Source organism: Fusarium solani (genome assembly GCF_023522795.1).
Source record: "Fusarium solani strain SB1 chromosome Unknown bctg00000001, whole genome shotgun sequence".
In the NCBI taxonomy this organism is placed as follows: Eukaryota; Fungi; Ascomycota; class Sordariomycetes; order Hypocreales; family Nectriaceae; genus Fusarium; species Fusarium solani.
In genome coordinates, this window is record NW_027072156.1 from 2,781,194 (window position 1) to 2,797,167 (window position 15,974).

A 15,974-nucleotide genomic window follows, 5' to 3' on the forward strand; every position below is an offset into this window, starting at 1 on the left:
TAGTCGATACCAACTTTCTATTCACTCCCAGGCGCAGTCTTCTCCAGAAGAAGTTCTGCCCTCTTTTCCCCTCCTCCGTCACCCCGCGATTTTCACCACCTCTAGATCGAGCCGTGCTTGATCTAGAATCTACGCGCCTCAACCGCAAACATGGCTACCGATAAGGGACTCGAGGACGTCCCCGAGGGTGAGTTTTTGCTTCCTCCTGCCTCCCTCTGAGCCCTCTCCCGAGGCCGTTCTGCCGCTTGCCCGCTCGACCCAATATCGCGTGGTGGTGCTCTCTCTGCGCTGGCCGCTTTGGTGGGCCGCAGCCCAACATCGCATTGTGCGCCAGATCATTGGTGCCGTCGGGCCATCGCATATCCTCGCATTCTTCATTCCATCCATCCATCAATCCAACCTGCAGCAACGACAGCCATGCTAACATTCTTCGCCTCACAGGACAGATCGAGTCCAACTACGATGAGACCGTCGACTCTTTCGATGACATGAACCTCAAGTCTGAGCTCCTCCGAGGTGGTAAGTGCTTCATCCACATCCCACACGCCTTATTCCCGCACGCCGCTCACACTCCCCCGCAGTCTACGCCTATGGTTTCGAGCGTCCTTCTGCTATCCAGCAGCGTGCGATCATACCCGTCATCAAGGGCCACGATGTCATCGCTCAGGCCCAGTCCGGTACTGGAAAGACTGCCACTTTCTCCATTTCCGTTCTCCAGAAGATCGACACCAACGTCAAGGCTTGCCAGGCCCTGATCCTTGCCCCCACTCGCGAGCTGGCCCAGCAGATTCAGAAGGTCGTGGTCGCTATTGGCGACTTCATGAACATTGAGTGCCACGCCTGCATTGGTGGCACCAGCGTCCGTGAGGACATGAAGGCCCTCCAGGATGGTCCTCAGGTCGTTGTCGGTACCCCCGGCCGTGTCCACGACATGATCCAGCGTCGGTTCCTCAAGACCGACTCCATGAAGATGTTCGTCCTCGACGAGGCCGATGAGATGCTTTCTGTAAGAAAACTCTGCTCCCCCCACCCAATCCCACGCGCTAACCTTATTCTTCAGCGCGGTTTCACCGAGCAGATCTACGACATCTTCCAGCTCCTCCCCCAGTCCACCCAGGTTGTCCTCCTGTCCGCCACCATGCCCCAGGACGTCCTTGAGGTCACCACCAAGTTCATGCGCGACCCTGTCCGTATCCTGGTCAAGAAGGACGAGCTTACCCTGGAGGGTATCAAGCAGTTCTACATTGCCGTCGAGAAGGAGGAGTGGAAGCTCGACACCCTCTCGGATCTGTATGAGACTGTCACCATCACCCAGGCCGTCATCTTCTGCAACACCCGCAGAAAGGTCGACTGGCTCACCGACAAGCTCACTGCCCGTGACTTCACCGTCTCTGCCATGCACGGTGACATGGACCAGGGTCAGCGTGATCTGATCATGAAGGAGTTCCGATCCGGCTCCTCCCGTGTCCTGATCGCCACCGATCTTCTGGCCCGTGGTATCGACGTCCAGCAGGTTTCCCTGGTCATCAACTACGATCTCCCCGCCAACCGTGAGAACTACATCCACCGAATTGGTCGTGGTGGTCGTTTCGGCCGAAAGGGTGTCGCCATCAACTTCGTCACCGCCGAGGATGTCCGCATGATGCGTGAGATTGAGCAGTTCTACAGCACCCAGATCGAGGAGATGCCCATGAACGTTGCCGACCTCATCTAAGCGGGACAACGAAAAAAAAATTCCAAAAAAGCACAGTCTTCCATATCCGTTTTTTTCAGGCTGCCAGCCTGCTTCACTCACGACCAGACGACGCAGGGCAGCCTGACTTCTTTGGGAGGGTTTCATACGGAGAAATCTTTGCGGCAGTTGTTGATTAGATCTCGTTTCTAGAGTACCGCCCGGGGCGGCACTTGGTTGCCGTCGGTCCGGGGGTGACCTACGGGGAGACTGAACTGGCTGCATGACAAAAAGGCTCGAGGGTCCATTGCGCCTTAATACCTGGAGGCGCGGCGGGGCTACCAAAAGTAATGCAATGGTTGTTGACCCTGCTTTTTGTCTCTGTATTTAGGTGTCATTATCATGATGAATGCTTTCTCTTTTCTTTACCTTTTGGTGTCTATAAATGTGAATGTGACTTGTTCATTGTGCGTGCTCTGGTGATAATGGTAGATGCCCAAACACCTACCACGTGCTACTGTCTGCCTGCTTGCTTGGTTCATGTATTGGATCCATCTAATATCACCTGATGGGTCCTCAAGAGCGTGTTGGGTAGTACGGAGTCTTCTACTCGAACACAGCTTAACTCTCCTGAAACCGAATGTCACTTGAACCTAACAGCCTCTGATTGAGAATGAAAGTGTCCATCACTGAAAAGAATACACTCAACTTTGTTCACACTCTCACGAAATTATGACAATGCATGTAGCTCAATCCTGATTGAACCTATCCTGTTTCGCCCCAAAGGGCTCCTGTCATACAAAACGAAAGTACCGTATGTAACTCGTTGTCCTGTCTGTCATCTCGTCTCACATATTCGTTCCCCGTCCCGTTCGTCGATCTTTTGCAGCAACCCGAATCCCAATCGTACAGGTGTCACCAGAATACACCCACAGTCTGTCTGCCTTGGCTATATACGCAACCCTCATTCTTCATCTCTCTCTCTCTCTGGTGGATTAGAAAATAACATAGGAAAAATTTAAAGAAATGCATCAGAGTCAAAAAGTAACTTGACTCAGCCCTGCCAGAACGCCGTGTGTGGTATCGCCGCATGAAATATATGAACAAGCCGTTGCCGGACAGAAGTGACCAATCCTTGCTTAACAGGTAGCAAGAGGTCAAGCAAAGAACACCCCCTTTTCTATGTTTGTCTACTGCGCATGACCAAAGGTGGTTTGCGTGGGGGGTGGGCTCCGGAGAGCCTGGTCACCATAGACTTGTCCACCGTAGGCACCGGGGATGGGGACAGCCTCGTAGGTGGGCTCATTCGTGGCTGCAGGGCCGTGCTCCGAGACGTGCACAGTGGGGGCGGTCGGGGGTGCAGGTGCAGGCATGGGAGCAGGAGTGAAGCCGCCCTGGCTCATCTTGGGAGTAGCAGATGGAGCCTTGGTGGGAGGAGCCTGGAGCTTGAAGCCGGTCTCCTGGGGAGCGAACTGAGACTTGGGCTCAGCAAACTGTGTACCGGGCGTGAAGGGGTTCTCGTGGACCTCGTGGACGGTGGGGAAGCTCTGGTAGGCGGCAGGAGGGTGGCGGGGAGACATGGCGTAGGAGCTGAGGGCGGGAGACTTGGGGGCGAAGCCGGGAGTGTTGGGAGCCGACTGGCTGCGGAGCTGGGCGAGGTAGAGGTCGGATCGGGCGCGGTCTCGCATGTCCATGGACTTGAACAGACGTCGCTTGGTGTAGTAGCGGTAGAAGACGATGCTGTAGAGGAGAATGCAGAGAACCTCAATGACCACCTCGATGATGATGCAGATCATGGCCCAGTTCTGGAGACGACAGATGAGTGCATAGTCAACCTTGTCGCCAAAGACTTCAGAACGAGTGTTTTGCACGCAGGACCAACCCCACATGTCCTTGTTGTTGGAGTTGTTCTTTGCGTTCTGGAACAGGATGGCCGTGACAACCCAGAGGACCAAAGCCAGGATGAACTATGTACTGTCAGTTTGTGCTACTCAACTCAACTGATCGAGTGAAAACTTACCCAACCGATAGCGAACAGGGTGTAATAGGTTCCAACCTTCTCGGCCCGTTTGTGACCACCTCGACAGTAGGAAGCGAAAACGATGAGACAAGCAGCGAGGGAGACACAGGCCATAGCAAGGACGAGCTTCTGAGGCCAGGCATTGGTGTTCTTGGCCCAGGACGGCATCCGGCTCTGGTCAGGCAGGGCCCTGGTGGCGTTGAAGATGGAGAAGGTTGCCGAGAGCATGCAGAGAATGATGAGAGAGCAGCTGAAGTTGACACCGCGAAGGGCAAACTTGGCCATACGAACACGGGCCTTGATTTTCTGTTGGCATGTAAGTGAGTGATTCCATAAATTTCCCAGTACAGGAGACATACCACATCGCGAGCCTGCTCCTTCTCGGTTGCCAGCTCCTGCTTCTCGAGGATGTCGGCCTCACGAAAGGTCGGGCTGAGAGGGTTTCGGAGACCGGCTGGTGTTCCGGGCACCTTCATGGCGCTCTTGAGGGGCGTCTTGGGAGTCATTGGGACGGGGATGGATTCTCGGTGGCTGTTGTTGCCGATGTAACCAAAACCGACGTCGGCGGGCTGAGGCTGGGGAGCGTGAGACTTCTCGGGGTCGGCAAAGGGCGATCGAGAGTCGACTGGCGAGTGAACCGAGGTGGCCTCGGCGAAGCGGGGAGTTCGAGGCTTTAGGGAACCGTCTGAGGAGGACGACTCGGAGGTACCGGGTCGAGCAGGAGTGAGGTTTAGTGCGGCAGGCCGCCTTTTCTCATCTACATGGCTACGTGTAAGTAAAGGACCCTCTTCGATGCCATACGAAGGGCTCGGTGAAAGTGACGGACCTGGTCCAGCCATTGTTGTGTAGGGCAGTAAAGTCAAGGACAAGAGGCGCAAACGTGTAAGTGATGGTTGAAGATGTTGTTGAGTGGGTATAAGAGCTTCGACGCAGTCCAAGCCACTACACCCTGAAAGGAACAGACAGACGATAATTGCAGCAAAAACAGGGAGACCAGCTATCGAAGAAGAGAGAGAGGGTCCGGCGAGGCGGACTCGGGTGGGAAGCGACCAGTTTTGAGGTCGACAGCAACAGAGGGATCAGGCACGCTCATTCGACGGCACCAAGACGCCAACGATGGGACAATACATGAGGGAGGGGCGTGCTGGAGATGGACCTTGAGAAATGGTCTTACCGGAATGGTTGGGCGGATAGAGAAGCAGACCTCTGATAGGCAGAGGCGAGCCGCCGGCGAGTGATTCGTCTTGGAAATAGACGCCCACGCAGCTGGGAAGATGTGAAGCTGAGGCGTCGATAACCTGGTCGGTGCTTTGAGACACAGATAGATTGTCAAGGATTGATGGTTCGTGTCGCCTCGAGAACAGCTGACGTCTGTGATACGGATGCTGGAACCAGTCCAAGAAGCTTCTATCGCACAGAAGACGGCCACCGAGAGGAGGAAGATGAGGGATTCACAAGAGGGAATTGGGAGAGCTGCCGTGTTATGTGAGAGCGTTCGGGCAGCAGAGCAGCAGGGTCTTGCGTACTCGCATACTACAGACAGACTTCTGCGCCGCCAGCTGGACAGCTCTTCCAGCAAACAGCACCCACGTTGGTTAGCATTGCCCCCGGGCCCCGTCGCTGCATGACCCGGAGCGATCCATCTCGCCTGTCGCCCACGGCCCTTGACCCATGGCCCGAGCCATGTCACTGGGCGATGGGATTGTCCCCCGGCGGCTAGAGCATGTTGGAGTTGAGAGCGTGGATCGTGGAGAGATGGCGTCCCTGACGTGCCATTGGTCGGGCCTGAGAGCCGCTCTTAAACCCCCTGGCGGCCCATCTGCCGGCTTGATAGGCTGCATTCCTGCAAGCGCTTCACGTCTTCACCAAACACCACCAATCAGCTGTCCCAGGGCCGTGATGGACTCCCAGCCACCTGCAGGCGTCGGCGGCAACAAACGACTTCTGTTTCGACGTCGTCGAGGTCCATGCCTCTTTGGCCCACCATGGATGCTCCTCTGCCGTTGTGTGTGCCTTTCGAGTTTTTCTTCCACCCTCTCTTGTGCGGTCCCTTGCGGTGTGGTGGTGCGCGCATTGTCTTGCAGACGCCCTGCACAGCGAGGCGACTCTTCCCGAACGTCGTCCCTCTTGGCAGTCAAAATGCCTGACTCTTGAGCCCCAGGGCATTGGTTGACGGGCCTGTTGGTTGGGGGAGCCGTCACATTCTATTTTTGACCTGCAAGTCAAGCCAAGTCGCGTGGTGCAATTCCTCATGGTGTTTCTTGTCCATGCTGAGATGGGTGTGATAATGTAGCACTCGGGAACATGGTGGTTCTCTTTTCCATGTCGGACAGACAGACAGACGTTCAACCACCCACGTCCGTTTCTGGCATCCATGCCCATCTCAAGCAGTGTAGTCGTCAGCCTCTTCCGGAGCCCGGGGGCCGATAAAGACGGCCGCTGTTGCTGCGGACATATGCTCCGTGATGCACGCCAGAGCACAAAAGACGATCCACACGACCCATGATGAGTCTTTTTTTCATCCTCTTCCTTGACGTGGAGGCTGGTGAACAACCCATGTCGTCTCTCCCCCTCACCTTGGCGTTGTTGGCAAGAAGCGCCACTTGAAACCTGCATCAGTGTCACCACACGGATTTCGGTTTCTGTTTCGTTTCTGTTTCCCTTGTTGTTTCCGGCACGTGACTAGTTAAGCAACTAATCCAATGTCTGTGATTGATTGAGGAGGTCCAGGAACCAGCACCTCAGTCAGTCATCGTATTTTGTCTAGCAAGTCAGCAGTCTCTAGCACATATTCCATCCATCTTGCCTTGATGGGCACAAGTTGGTTCGGATATGGTGCAAAATGGATTTTCTGTCGCCACAAAGTATATCTGTGTTAGAGACGTCTGTTATCAGGTGCAAGACTGATGAGCCTTGTAGACAACTGACAACAGAACGACGACAGATGAATTGTGCATATCAAAAGACCTGGATCAAATATGGATTGGATCGATCTGAATTGGGATTTGATGTGTCTTTTCAGGCCAATACTCAATGGGATTAGGCCGTCGTCGGCCTCTCCAGAGTTGGTGATGAATGTTGCAGACGCTTGATTATCTAAACCCACAACCTAAACTTGAAGCTGTAGTGGGAGCACCTCCCGACAATCTCCCGAGGAGGGGCATCGAATCCTTATCGCCTTATCTGGCCCCAACAGGCTTAGCGTAAGAGTCATAGCCATCTCGACAGACTGCACACGAGGAATTTTGCCATCATCAAGGCGAAATACGCAAATTCTTGGCTCTCGACGACCTCAACGACGAGAACCGCTCACGATCCCCTCGAAACTTCGAGTGTAATTTTCTCCAGACCCAGGCGACCATTTATCACCCCGGAAATCGCCCTCACTGCTGCTCCACGACCGAAAACCACCCCCAAAACCCGGCCGATTGCCCCGCCTCCACCACCATGTCTGCCAACGGCGACCCCAAGTACGACGACATTGAGTCCGAGTCCGACTCTGGCGAGTCTGTCGGCCACAACGAGGCCGGCGATGAGAAGCCCCTCAAGCCTGCTCTCAAGAAGTCCAACCCAGCCATCGCCGAGCCCGCTGCTCAAAGACCGGAGCTGCCCCCGCAAACCGACCCCAAAGACCTCGACGTCGCCAGCCTCACTCCCCTGACGCCCGAGATTATTGCCCGACAAGCCACCATCAACATTGGCACCATCGGCCATGTCGCTCACGGAAAGTCCACCGTCGTCAAGGCCATCTCCGGTGTCCAGACCGTTCGTTTCAAGAACGAGCTGATCCGAAACATTACCATCAAGTTGGGTTATGCCAACGCCAAGATCTACAAGTGCGATAACCCTCAGTGCCCTCGACCAGGATGCTACCGAAGTTACAAGAGTGAGAAGGAGGTCGACCCTCCCTGCGAGAGAGGGGCTGCTCTGGTACCTACCGGCTATTGCGACACGTCTCGTAAGTTAAGTCATGGAATGCGATAGGCCTTTAACTGACGATACAAGCTTCGTCGACTGCCCCGGTCACGATATTCTGATGAGCACCATGTTGTCAGGTGCCGCCGTCATGGACGCTGCTCTGCTCCTTATTGCCGGCAACGAATCCTGCCCTCAGCCCCAGACCTCGGAGCACTTGGCTGCTATTGAGATCATGAAGCTCGACAAGATCATCATTCTCCAGAACAAGGTCGACTTGATGCGAGAAGAGGCCGCCCAGCAGCACTACCAGTCCATCCTCAAGTTCATCCGAGGCACCGTTGCTGGAAAGTCGCCCGTCATCCCCATCTCTGCCCAGCTCAAGTTCAACATTGATGCCGTCAACGAGGCCATCGTCAACACCATCCCCGTTCCTCCCCGTGACTTCAGCATGGACCCTCACATGATCGTCATTCGATCGTTCGACGTCAACAAGCCCGGTGCTGAGATTGATGACCTCAAGGGTGGTGTTGCTGGTGGTTCTATCCTTCACGGTGTTGTCAAGCTGGGTGACGAGATTGAGATCCGACCCGGTATCGTGTCCCGAGATGACAGCGGTGCCCTCAAGTGTACCCCCATCTTCAGCCGAGTCGTCTCGCTCAACTCCGAGGCCAACGACCTCAAGTACGCCGTTCCCGGTGGTCTCATCGGTGTCGGTACCCGAATCGACCCTACCCTCTGCCGAGCCGATCGTCTCGTTGGTTTCGTCCTGGGTCTCAAGGGCCGTCTCCCCGATATCTACAGCGAGATCGAGATCAACTTCTACCTGCTCCGCCGCCTTCTCGGTGTGCGAACCGCCGACGGCAAGCAGGCCAAGGTTGCCAAGCTGGCCAAGAACGAGATGATCATGGTCAACATTGGTTCCACCTCGACTGGAGCCAAGGTCATCGCTATCAAGAACGATGCCGCTAAGCTGGTCCTGACCAGCCCTGCCTGCAGCAACATTGGCGAGAAGGTTGCTCTGTCCCGACGTATCGAGAAGCACTGGCGTCTCATTGGATGGGCTACTATTGCTGCGTAAGTTGTTCTGATTCCAGTTTCTCTAGTACTATAACTAACTCTACTACAGCGGTGTGACACTCGAGCCCAGCACTTCGTAAGCAATTCATGTAGACAAACGAACGGTTTCTCACGATTCTTCTACTACGCAAAGTTCCGGACCCGAGGGCGCCCAAACAGAGGCAAAGCCCTCGACGGCATTTTGAGTAGACGGCTGGCGCTGGAATGAGGCCTGGTGTTTATAGTGGTCGTTTTCAGGGACGGGGAGGAGAAGGGGAGGAAGCATTCCCCGGACGGAGAAGCTCTGGGGACCGGTGACGGTAGCGGGTTGAGCCATGTAGTTACGTTGTAAGTGCATCAAAGAGGGTCACGTCAACCTCACGGGGGGGAAAGACAAAAGTTTTAAGGCCTGAAGGTCAGGAAGAATTGAACGAGGTTTTTGGCCAAACCCCAAAAAAGATATTACAAGAGTCTATTTCCGTACCTTGCGCGCGTGCTTGACCAGGTTTTCTATCACCCCCTCAAAGGCTTCCCTATCGCCAATCTTTTCGTCCGTCCGCTTCTGCCAGTATTCTAGTGCCTCCTTTGCCGCTCCCTCTAAGCCTTGTAGCTTGGCAATGTGGGCTTTGAGTTCCTGGTCGGTCATGCCGTTCAACGCCTCGTCTGTCGTCATGCACAGGTGCCGGGCAGCCACGAGATCCAGCTCCGGTTGCGGGGGAGGACCCCTGCGCTTCTTCGAGGCCGAGGGCTTCCCTTGGGTATCGACCGATGTAGACGAGTTGTTACCTTCGCCCTGCCGTAGCCGAGACACTGATCGGGACTCACTAGAGTTGCGTGGGGAGGCGGTGCGAACGTTAAGTGATGGAAGGACAAGCTTCTTTTGCTTTGAGGCCGGTAGGATCTCGTCAAGGTCCACAGGGACGCCAAGTGATACGAGGAAGAGGCGCCGTGTGCGGGAGCGGATCCAGTCAGGGGGGGCGAGAGGTGGAGGAGCGACAAGTTGAGACCAGAGAGATGCAGAGCGAGGTGTGAAGAAGACAGACGAGTCTTTAGACAGAGGGGGAAAACGGGAAGATCAAGTTCCTCGGGTGGAAACAAGGCTGCGAGGTAGGGTTCCAAGGTTGCTATAACTCCTTCGGGGTCAAGTCCGTCAAAGTCGGGTATAGGCTACATGAACTGTTAATAATTTGAACAATTATAATGTCGAGAAAACTCACGAATGGTAACGTAGGTTGTTGTGGGAGAGTTGCTTGTGAAGGAGCAGCTGCCGGAGCTTCTGCTTGCTGGAAACCGTCCTCGAAATCATCGAAGTCGTCATCTTCGTTGCCCTCCTCAAAGTCGTCGAAATCGTCTCCGAAATCGTCTTCATCTCCATCTTCCTCATCATCCTCCTCTTCGGCGTCATCGCTGTCACCAGCTGGTACAGGCGCGGCTACAGTGATGGGCTTCTCGGACGGTTCTTCCTCTTTTGACTGCGAGGCCGGGGAATCGGGAGATTCAGGTGATGGGTTGTCTACGCGAAAACGAAACTCAGTGGTCAACAGATGTTCTTGTGCTCTTTAGGACTTGGCTATTCCCATACCAGCAGCGCTTTCGCCAGTTATGCTCTCGCCCTGAATCTCCCTGACCTGACCATCGGAATCCACGACGATATCTGGGGAAGCGTCTGCTCTGCGCCTCTCCTCGTATTGGATCGAGTGCGAGCGGCTCCTTGGCCCTGGGGCCTCCTCTACAATGGTTGTGGGAGCGTTGATTTCAGGGGTCAAGGAGGCGTCCCGAGATGGTGTTTCTTCAGGAGCAATCGCGATCTCGTCGGGTTGGGCATCTTGTTCCCGCAGGGCGTATGCTGGAGTTCCGGGGACTTCGCCGTATGATGGCTGGTCATCGACTCTCTCGACCCGGGTCTTGGGGACGGGCGAGTTAAGCTTCGAGCTCGCGGCATCGGATTGAGCGTCCGTGAACTGGTCTTCGGATTCAGACTCCTCGGCTACCAACATGTCAGCAGTGTGCCAGAGTGTTCGAGGCTGGGAAACATACCCAGCTCGCGGGCACCTGGGTCCTCGCTGGGAGCCACCTTGGGAGGTTCGAGTTTCTCGGCGTCTGTCATGATGACCGGAAATAGACGAGAATACTACTTGGAGCTGCAGAGCCTCGAGGTAGCGAGCTCTAGGGCATGTGATATGATGGTCGTGCGTGGGGTTAGGGGAGCCCGACCTGGGCGGTGGGCTTGGTTCGCGATCGACAGGTCCGTGAGGGGTGATAACTTGAAATGGGAGAATCTAGAGGCTCTCCAGTCAGAAGAACAGTTCTTGGGCCGTGTACAGATAAGAAGGTCCGGCCAAATATACTTGGTATGATCAAGAAAGGAGGTCGACCGCATCTGCGAGTTCTGGAAGCTTGCCCACTCCAACGCATAGGTACATCACGTGGGGCTACTTACAGTGCGCGCCTCATCCATTCGCAAGCCTGGTCTATTCCTTGCCGAGCACACCGTTCTTTGCGTGGACGTTTAAAATGATCATACGGGCTTGTTCTTATGTGTATGCAGATGAATTTGCTTCTTCTTCTTCACCGCCTTGTGTGTATGATGGCTCTATTAAAGCTTGGGTATACCTCAAAGAACACCGTTGCAATCATTGGCGGAATGGGCCCTTTCCAGCTTCAGAGCATCAATATCAAGATAACAAACACACAAGGAATGCCGCAAGCTCGTACTCGCAATCCACACTCTACGTGAAAATGTATTTCACGTGTCTCATCGAACAGCTCACATGGAGCCATCACGCAAGATTCACGACTCTATCCTTCTCACCGAGATCGCATTGGATGTACTACAAGTACCTAACCTGTAGGCTCGCCGGGGGCACCGTTTAAAACGGTCCCTGCATCAAAGAGCTAACTAAGACGATGGCTAGAAACAGACTAGCTCAGGCACCTCCTTAGACAACTGTGAGTGGTGAGGTTCAGGCGCGTCCCCACAAAAAAAGCTCCCATGTGCTGTAAGGTCCGTCTTCAATCACCCCGTTGCCATCGACGACAAGAACCTCTCCCATCTCAACTTTTCGCGCTGACATCCCAGGTCTCTTTGTCGGCCATCAGGAACCTCGTCTTCAAGGCGCCGAGCATCACGTGAACGCATCAGAGATACTGCGATCGACAATTCCCCCGACGCGAGGAAGCTGATCCTCAACCTCCAACCGCCATCATGTCGTTCAGCTTTGGAGGCACAGGCGGCTCTTCGGGCGCGCCAAACAACAACACGACGTCCACCGCGCCGGCTTCGGGTGGTTTATTCGGAGCTGCGGCGGGAACACCCAAGTTTTCCTTTGGAGGTGCCACTGCTGGTAGCAGCACTACACCCGCAGGCAACCCAGGCGGTTTGTTTGGTCAACAAACTGGCGCCTCGGCGCAAAAGCCTGCTGGAGGTCTCTTTGGAGGCTCCGCGACCAACAACGCTTCTACCACACCGGCCTCGACTGGAACCGGGCTCTTCGGCGGCGGTGCTTCTACGACTCCTTCATCGGGCGGTCTTTTTGGAGGAGGTGGTGCTTCTTCTGCCACTCCTGCGACAACTGCTGCGACTGGAGGACTGTTTGGTGGAGGTGCCACCACCTCGACCACGCCTGCGAGCGGAGGGCTATTTGGAAACAACGGAAACGCTGCCAACAAGCCTGCGGGTAACCTATTTGGTGGTGCTAACACTACTACTCCTGCCAGTGGTGGTGGTCTGTTTGGTGGACAGAACAATGCCGCCCAGGCACAGAGCGCAGCCACCACCTCAGCTGCCCCGGCGTCTGGACTGTTTGCGAGCACTGGTAACTCTTTGTTCGGAAACAAGGCAGCCTCCACCGCGCCGAATGCGACCCCTGCGAAGCCAACTTTTGCTCTGCCATCGACGACACCAGCCGGAGCACCACCTGCGGACTCTTCGAAGCCTGGCGGATCCAACCTTTTCGGAAACGCAGGTGCTCAGACATCTACCACACCCTCTCTCTTTGGAGCGAAGCCGGCGAACACCTCGGCTCCCGCTCAGCCCAGCACAACCACAACAGCCTCGTCCGGTCTCTTTGGAGGCGCCCAGTCTGGCGCCAGCGCCCCTTCTGGAGGGCTCTTCGGCGGCGGTGCCCCAGCTTCCACTACCGCTCCGTCATCAGGTGGACTTTTCGGTGGCGCAAAGACCGAGACAGCTGCACCAGCCGCTTCCCAACCAGGCGGTTCGACACCTTCTACTACCTCAACCCTGTTCGGTGCCAAGCCCGCGGCTCCTGCGGCAGCTGCCCAGAGCTCGACACCTGCTGGTGGGCTTTTTGGAGGCGCGGCAACAACATCTGCTGCTGCCACCACTTCGACTCCTGCGACTGCTGGAGGTTTGTTCGGCGCCAAGCCTGCTGCAACCACAGCCGCAGCTGCGACCACGGCGGCTCCAGCAACGGCTTCGAGCGCGGGTGGTCTCTTTGGTGGCGCCCCGAAGCCTTCTACCGAGTCGACGGCGCCCAAGCCTGCGGGCGGCTTGTTTGGAACACCGGCCACCACCCAGGCTCAGACATCTGCAACTACAGCTGCTCCTGCAACTGCGGCAACGACAACCGCAGCGCCAGCAAGCAGCCTGTTCGGAGCCAAGGCGGCCACGGCTACAGACGCCAGCAAGGACGCAGCGAAGCCTGCCGCTCAGAACGGAACCAGCGCTCTAGGTGCCTCCACAACTGGACCTACTTCACAGATGGCCCGGCTCAAGAACAAGACCATGGAGGACATTGTGACACGATGGGCCTCGGATCTGTCCAAGTACCAGAAGGAGTTCAAGGAGCAGGCTACCACTGTGTCCACCTGGGACAGAAGCCTCGTAGACAACGGCGAGAAGATCCAGAAGTTGTACCTGGATACTTTTGAGGCCGAGCGAAGAAGCCATGAGATTGAGCGACAGCTTGCGGCTGTGGAGAACCAGCAGGATGAGCTCGAGGCTTGGCTTGATCGTTATGAGTCGGAGGTCCAGGACATGTTTGCCAAGCAGCTTGGTCCCGGCGAGCAGTTGGCAGGTCCTGACCAGGAGCGGGAGCGCACATACAAGCTCGCGGAGAAGCTGATGCAACAATTGGATGAGAAGTCGAGGGACCTCACCAAGATGGTCAAGGAGATCAATGACATTTCGGGCACACTTAACAAGGGTGCTAAGCCCGAGGACCCTGTAAGTTTCATACCCCCATGGTCAAGGGTGAGCAAAGTTACTAACCAAACGATACAGCTGAGCCAGATCGTCCGGGTTCTCAACGGCCATCTCACACAGCTGCAGTGGATCGATGCTAATGCCTCGGCCCTCCAGTCCAAGGTGACGGCAGCCCAAAAGTCGAGCAGCAACCTTGGAAGCCACTACGGCAGCTCGGATAATGATGCGGCGGAGAGCTTCTATCGTTCGTACATGGGGCGACGATAAGCGGGAGGAGGACGAGTGTAATTCATTGGGAATGGAGTTTGGGCAAGGACTCTATGTAATTCTGTAGTAGCAAGATGGAAGACCAAGTCACACAGACAGACAGACATGGTTGGAGAGCAATCAAGACGAGATGAGACGTGGGAGGTACACATGAGATGCGATGCGATGCGATGCGGAAACCTGTAGAGTGCGCGGATGCGTGAATGTTTCTTGTACACTAGTTTAGACTGTGGAAAAAGGGAACCTCTGGATGATGTGTCATTTCATATAATATCATGTCCATCCCATCGAGTCGACGACGATCGTGTGATTGTGTTTGGTTGGTTGGTGTCCGTTGTCTTGACGAGCTGAAATAAAATCTCTCGCAATTGAGTGGCTTCCCCGCGCAAAGCTTTGCCCGACCTTTCCGGTAACGAAGATGTGAAAAATTGAGAGGTTTAGTTCTGCTCGCCGCCCTGCTCCTTGGTGATCTCGTCGCTGTTGACGGACAAGTCAGTAAAGGGGTCCCCTGGCGCATCAATTGGGTGGTTGGAGGGGACATACATGTGCTTGGAGAGGCGCTCGAGGTGCTGCTGCTGCTCCTGGAGCTTCTTCTTGAGCTCAATGAGCTTCTCCTTCTCGCGCTGGCGGATGGCGTAGTCCTCGTTGGCCTTCTCTCGTCGCTGGAAGGCGTCACTGTGGGACAGAGGTTAGGATCAATTGATGTCTTGGTGATGCGAATTGATGCAAATCCATCCGCGGCCGGAGGGAGGAAGGGAACTTACCCAGGACCGCCGGTCTTGGGAGGAGCACCGGTAGCACCCTCGGTCATGACGCGGGGGGTGGTCGAGAAGCATCGAACGGGCCGGAAGGTGGCCGTCTGGCGGAAAGTTGTTCGGAGCATGGTTGTTGATATGTCTTGTGAAAGACTAGGTTGAAGGGTGAAGGTAGAGGCGTTTTGTGTGTGTAGCGATGACGTGGGGAAAGGTTGGAGAAGTGGTTGCGAAGAGCCGAGAGCAATTGGCCGGATGATCTGATGAGCAGCGAGCTGTCTGGGTTCGGGCCAGGCTTCGGGCCATAGGGCGGTACATCTGTAGAATGATAATTCACGGCGGCTTCACAGGTACCCTGCTAAGACGGTCGCACGGCTGGCGGTAAATCCCGGCCCCGTCCGCTTGGGAGCTCGGATCTGGGAGCCTGTCAGCGCGGACGAGTGAGCCTACGGGATTGAAGAATTCAAGCAGCCAGGGTCAGGATCGCTTCTAGGGTTCCCTGTAAGGCTGCAGTGAACGGACGTTTTGTTTGTCTATTCTGTAAAGTTTTGCTAATTCCCGTCGTGATCCTAAAGAAAGAAAATGGTCAAGAAGACCGCTAAAGTCAAGACTTCATGATCCAGCAGAGGCACCCATCGCTAACAGAACGAACGCCTCCTCTCAGGTGACGGGGCGGGTGGCGTGGAGTTGTACCGCGTATGGAGCAGGTGATGGGGCTGCGGTGCGGAGGGAAATAAAACTGACAGGCTAGATAGCCGGTTCGGAAGCAGAGGCAGGCAGGCAGAGATCACCAGATATTTGCTGCAAAAGGCCTCGGATGGCACACAATCTCTCACCTTGCCCAGGACTTCAGTGATCAGGTGGACACCCATTGACCATGGTGTTGCTGGTTGACCTCGAGTGTTGATTGGGTAGCACACGTCTAAGAGGCACTTTGAGAGACGCAGTCTATCAATTGCACCAAGAGACGAGAAGATGACGGGATTCTTGATAAAATGATAAAAACTCCTCAAAAGAGGCCCTCAAGCTCTTGCAAAACCAAGATATTTTTATCAAAATTCTCCCCTTTGTTGAGCTACAAGCGGTCCAGTTGTTGGTGTTTCTGGATCCATGGGCATGTTTCTT

General features: G+C 55.3%; 6 protein-coding genes across 6 annotated transcripts; 3 read left to right on the plus strand and 3 right to left on the minus strand.

The window, feature by feature from the left end:
• Positions 1-150: 150 nt before the first annotated feature.
• MRS44_002976 (uncharacterized protein) lies at positions 151-1,714 on the plus strand (the record flags this gene model as incomplete). The annotated part of the gene is made up of 4 exons (XM_046268269.2): positions 151-187; positions 442-519; positions 582-1,006; positions 1,061-1,714. 4 exons carry the CDS (start codon positions 151-153, stop codon positions 1,712-1,714), a joined length of 1,194 nt encoding a protein of 397 aa, XP_046137088.2.
• Positions 1,715-2,862: 1,148 nt separating this feature from the next.
• Positions 2,863-4,531, minus strand: MRS44_002977 (uncharacterized protein; the record flags this gene model as incomplete). The annotated part of the gene is made up of 3 exons (XM_046280786.2): positions 2,863-3,639; positions 3,693-3,998; positions 4,052-4,531. 3 exons carry the CDS (start codon positions 4,529-4,531, stop codon positions 2,863-2,865), a joined length of 1,563 nt encoding a protein of 520 aa, XP_046137089.1.
• A 2,608-nt stretch (positions 4,532-7,139) lies between these two features.
• MRS44_002978 (uncharacterized protein) lies at positions 7,140-8,872 on the plus strand (the record flags this gene model as incomplete). The annotated part of the gene is made up of 4 exons (XM_065623032.1): positions 7,140-7,650; positions 7,748-8,684; positions 8,737-8,763; positions 8,821-8,872. 4 exons carry the CDS (start codon positions 7,140-7,142, stop codon positions 8,870-8,872), a joined length of 1,527 nt encoding a protein of 508 aa, XP_065479104.1.
• Positions 8,873-9,138: 266 nt separating this feature from the next.
• On the minus strand, positions 9,139-10,773 carry MRS44_002979 (uncharacterized protein; the record flags this gene model as incomplete). Its single annotated transcript, XM_065623033.1, has 5 exons — positions 9,139-9,490; positions 9,538-9,833; positions 9,884-10,179; positions 10,249-10,653; positions 10,704-10,773. 5 exons carry the CDS (start codon positions 10,771-10,773, stop codon positions 9,139-9,141), a joined length of 1,419 nt encoding a protein of 472 aa, XP_065479105.1.
• Positions 10,774-11,871: 1,098 nt separating this feature from the next.
• Positions 11,872-14,097, plus strand: MRS44_002980 (uncharacterized protein; the record flags this gene model as incomplete). Its single annotated transcript, XM_046275259.2, has 2 exons — positions 11,872-13,851; positions 13,909-14,097. 2 exons carry the CDS (start codon positions 11,872-11,874, stop codon positions 14,095-14,097), a joined length of 2,169 nt encoding a protein of 722 aa, XP_046137092.2.
• Positions 14,098-14,534: 437 nt separating this feature from the next.
• MRS44_002981 (uncharacterized protein) lies at positions 14,535-14,980 on the minus strand (the record flags this gene model as incomplete). Its single annotated transcript, XM_065623034.1, has 2 exons — positions 14,535-14,772; positions 14,862-14,980. The coding sequence occupies 2 exons, from the start codon at positions 14,978-14,980 to the stop codon at positions 14,535-14,537; spliced, it is 357 nt and encodes a 118-aa protein (XP_065479106.1).
• Positions 14,981-15,974: the final 994 nt, after the last annotated feature.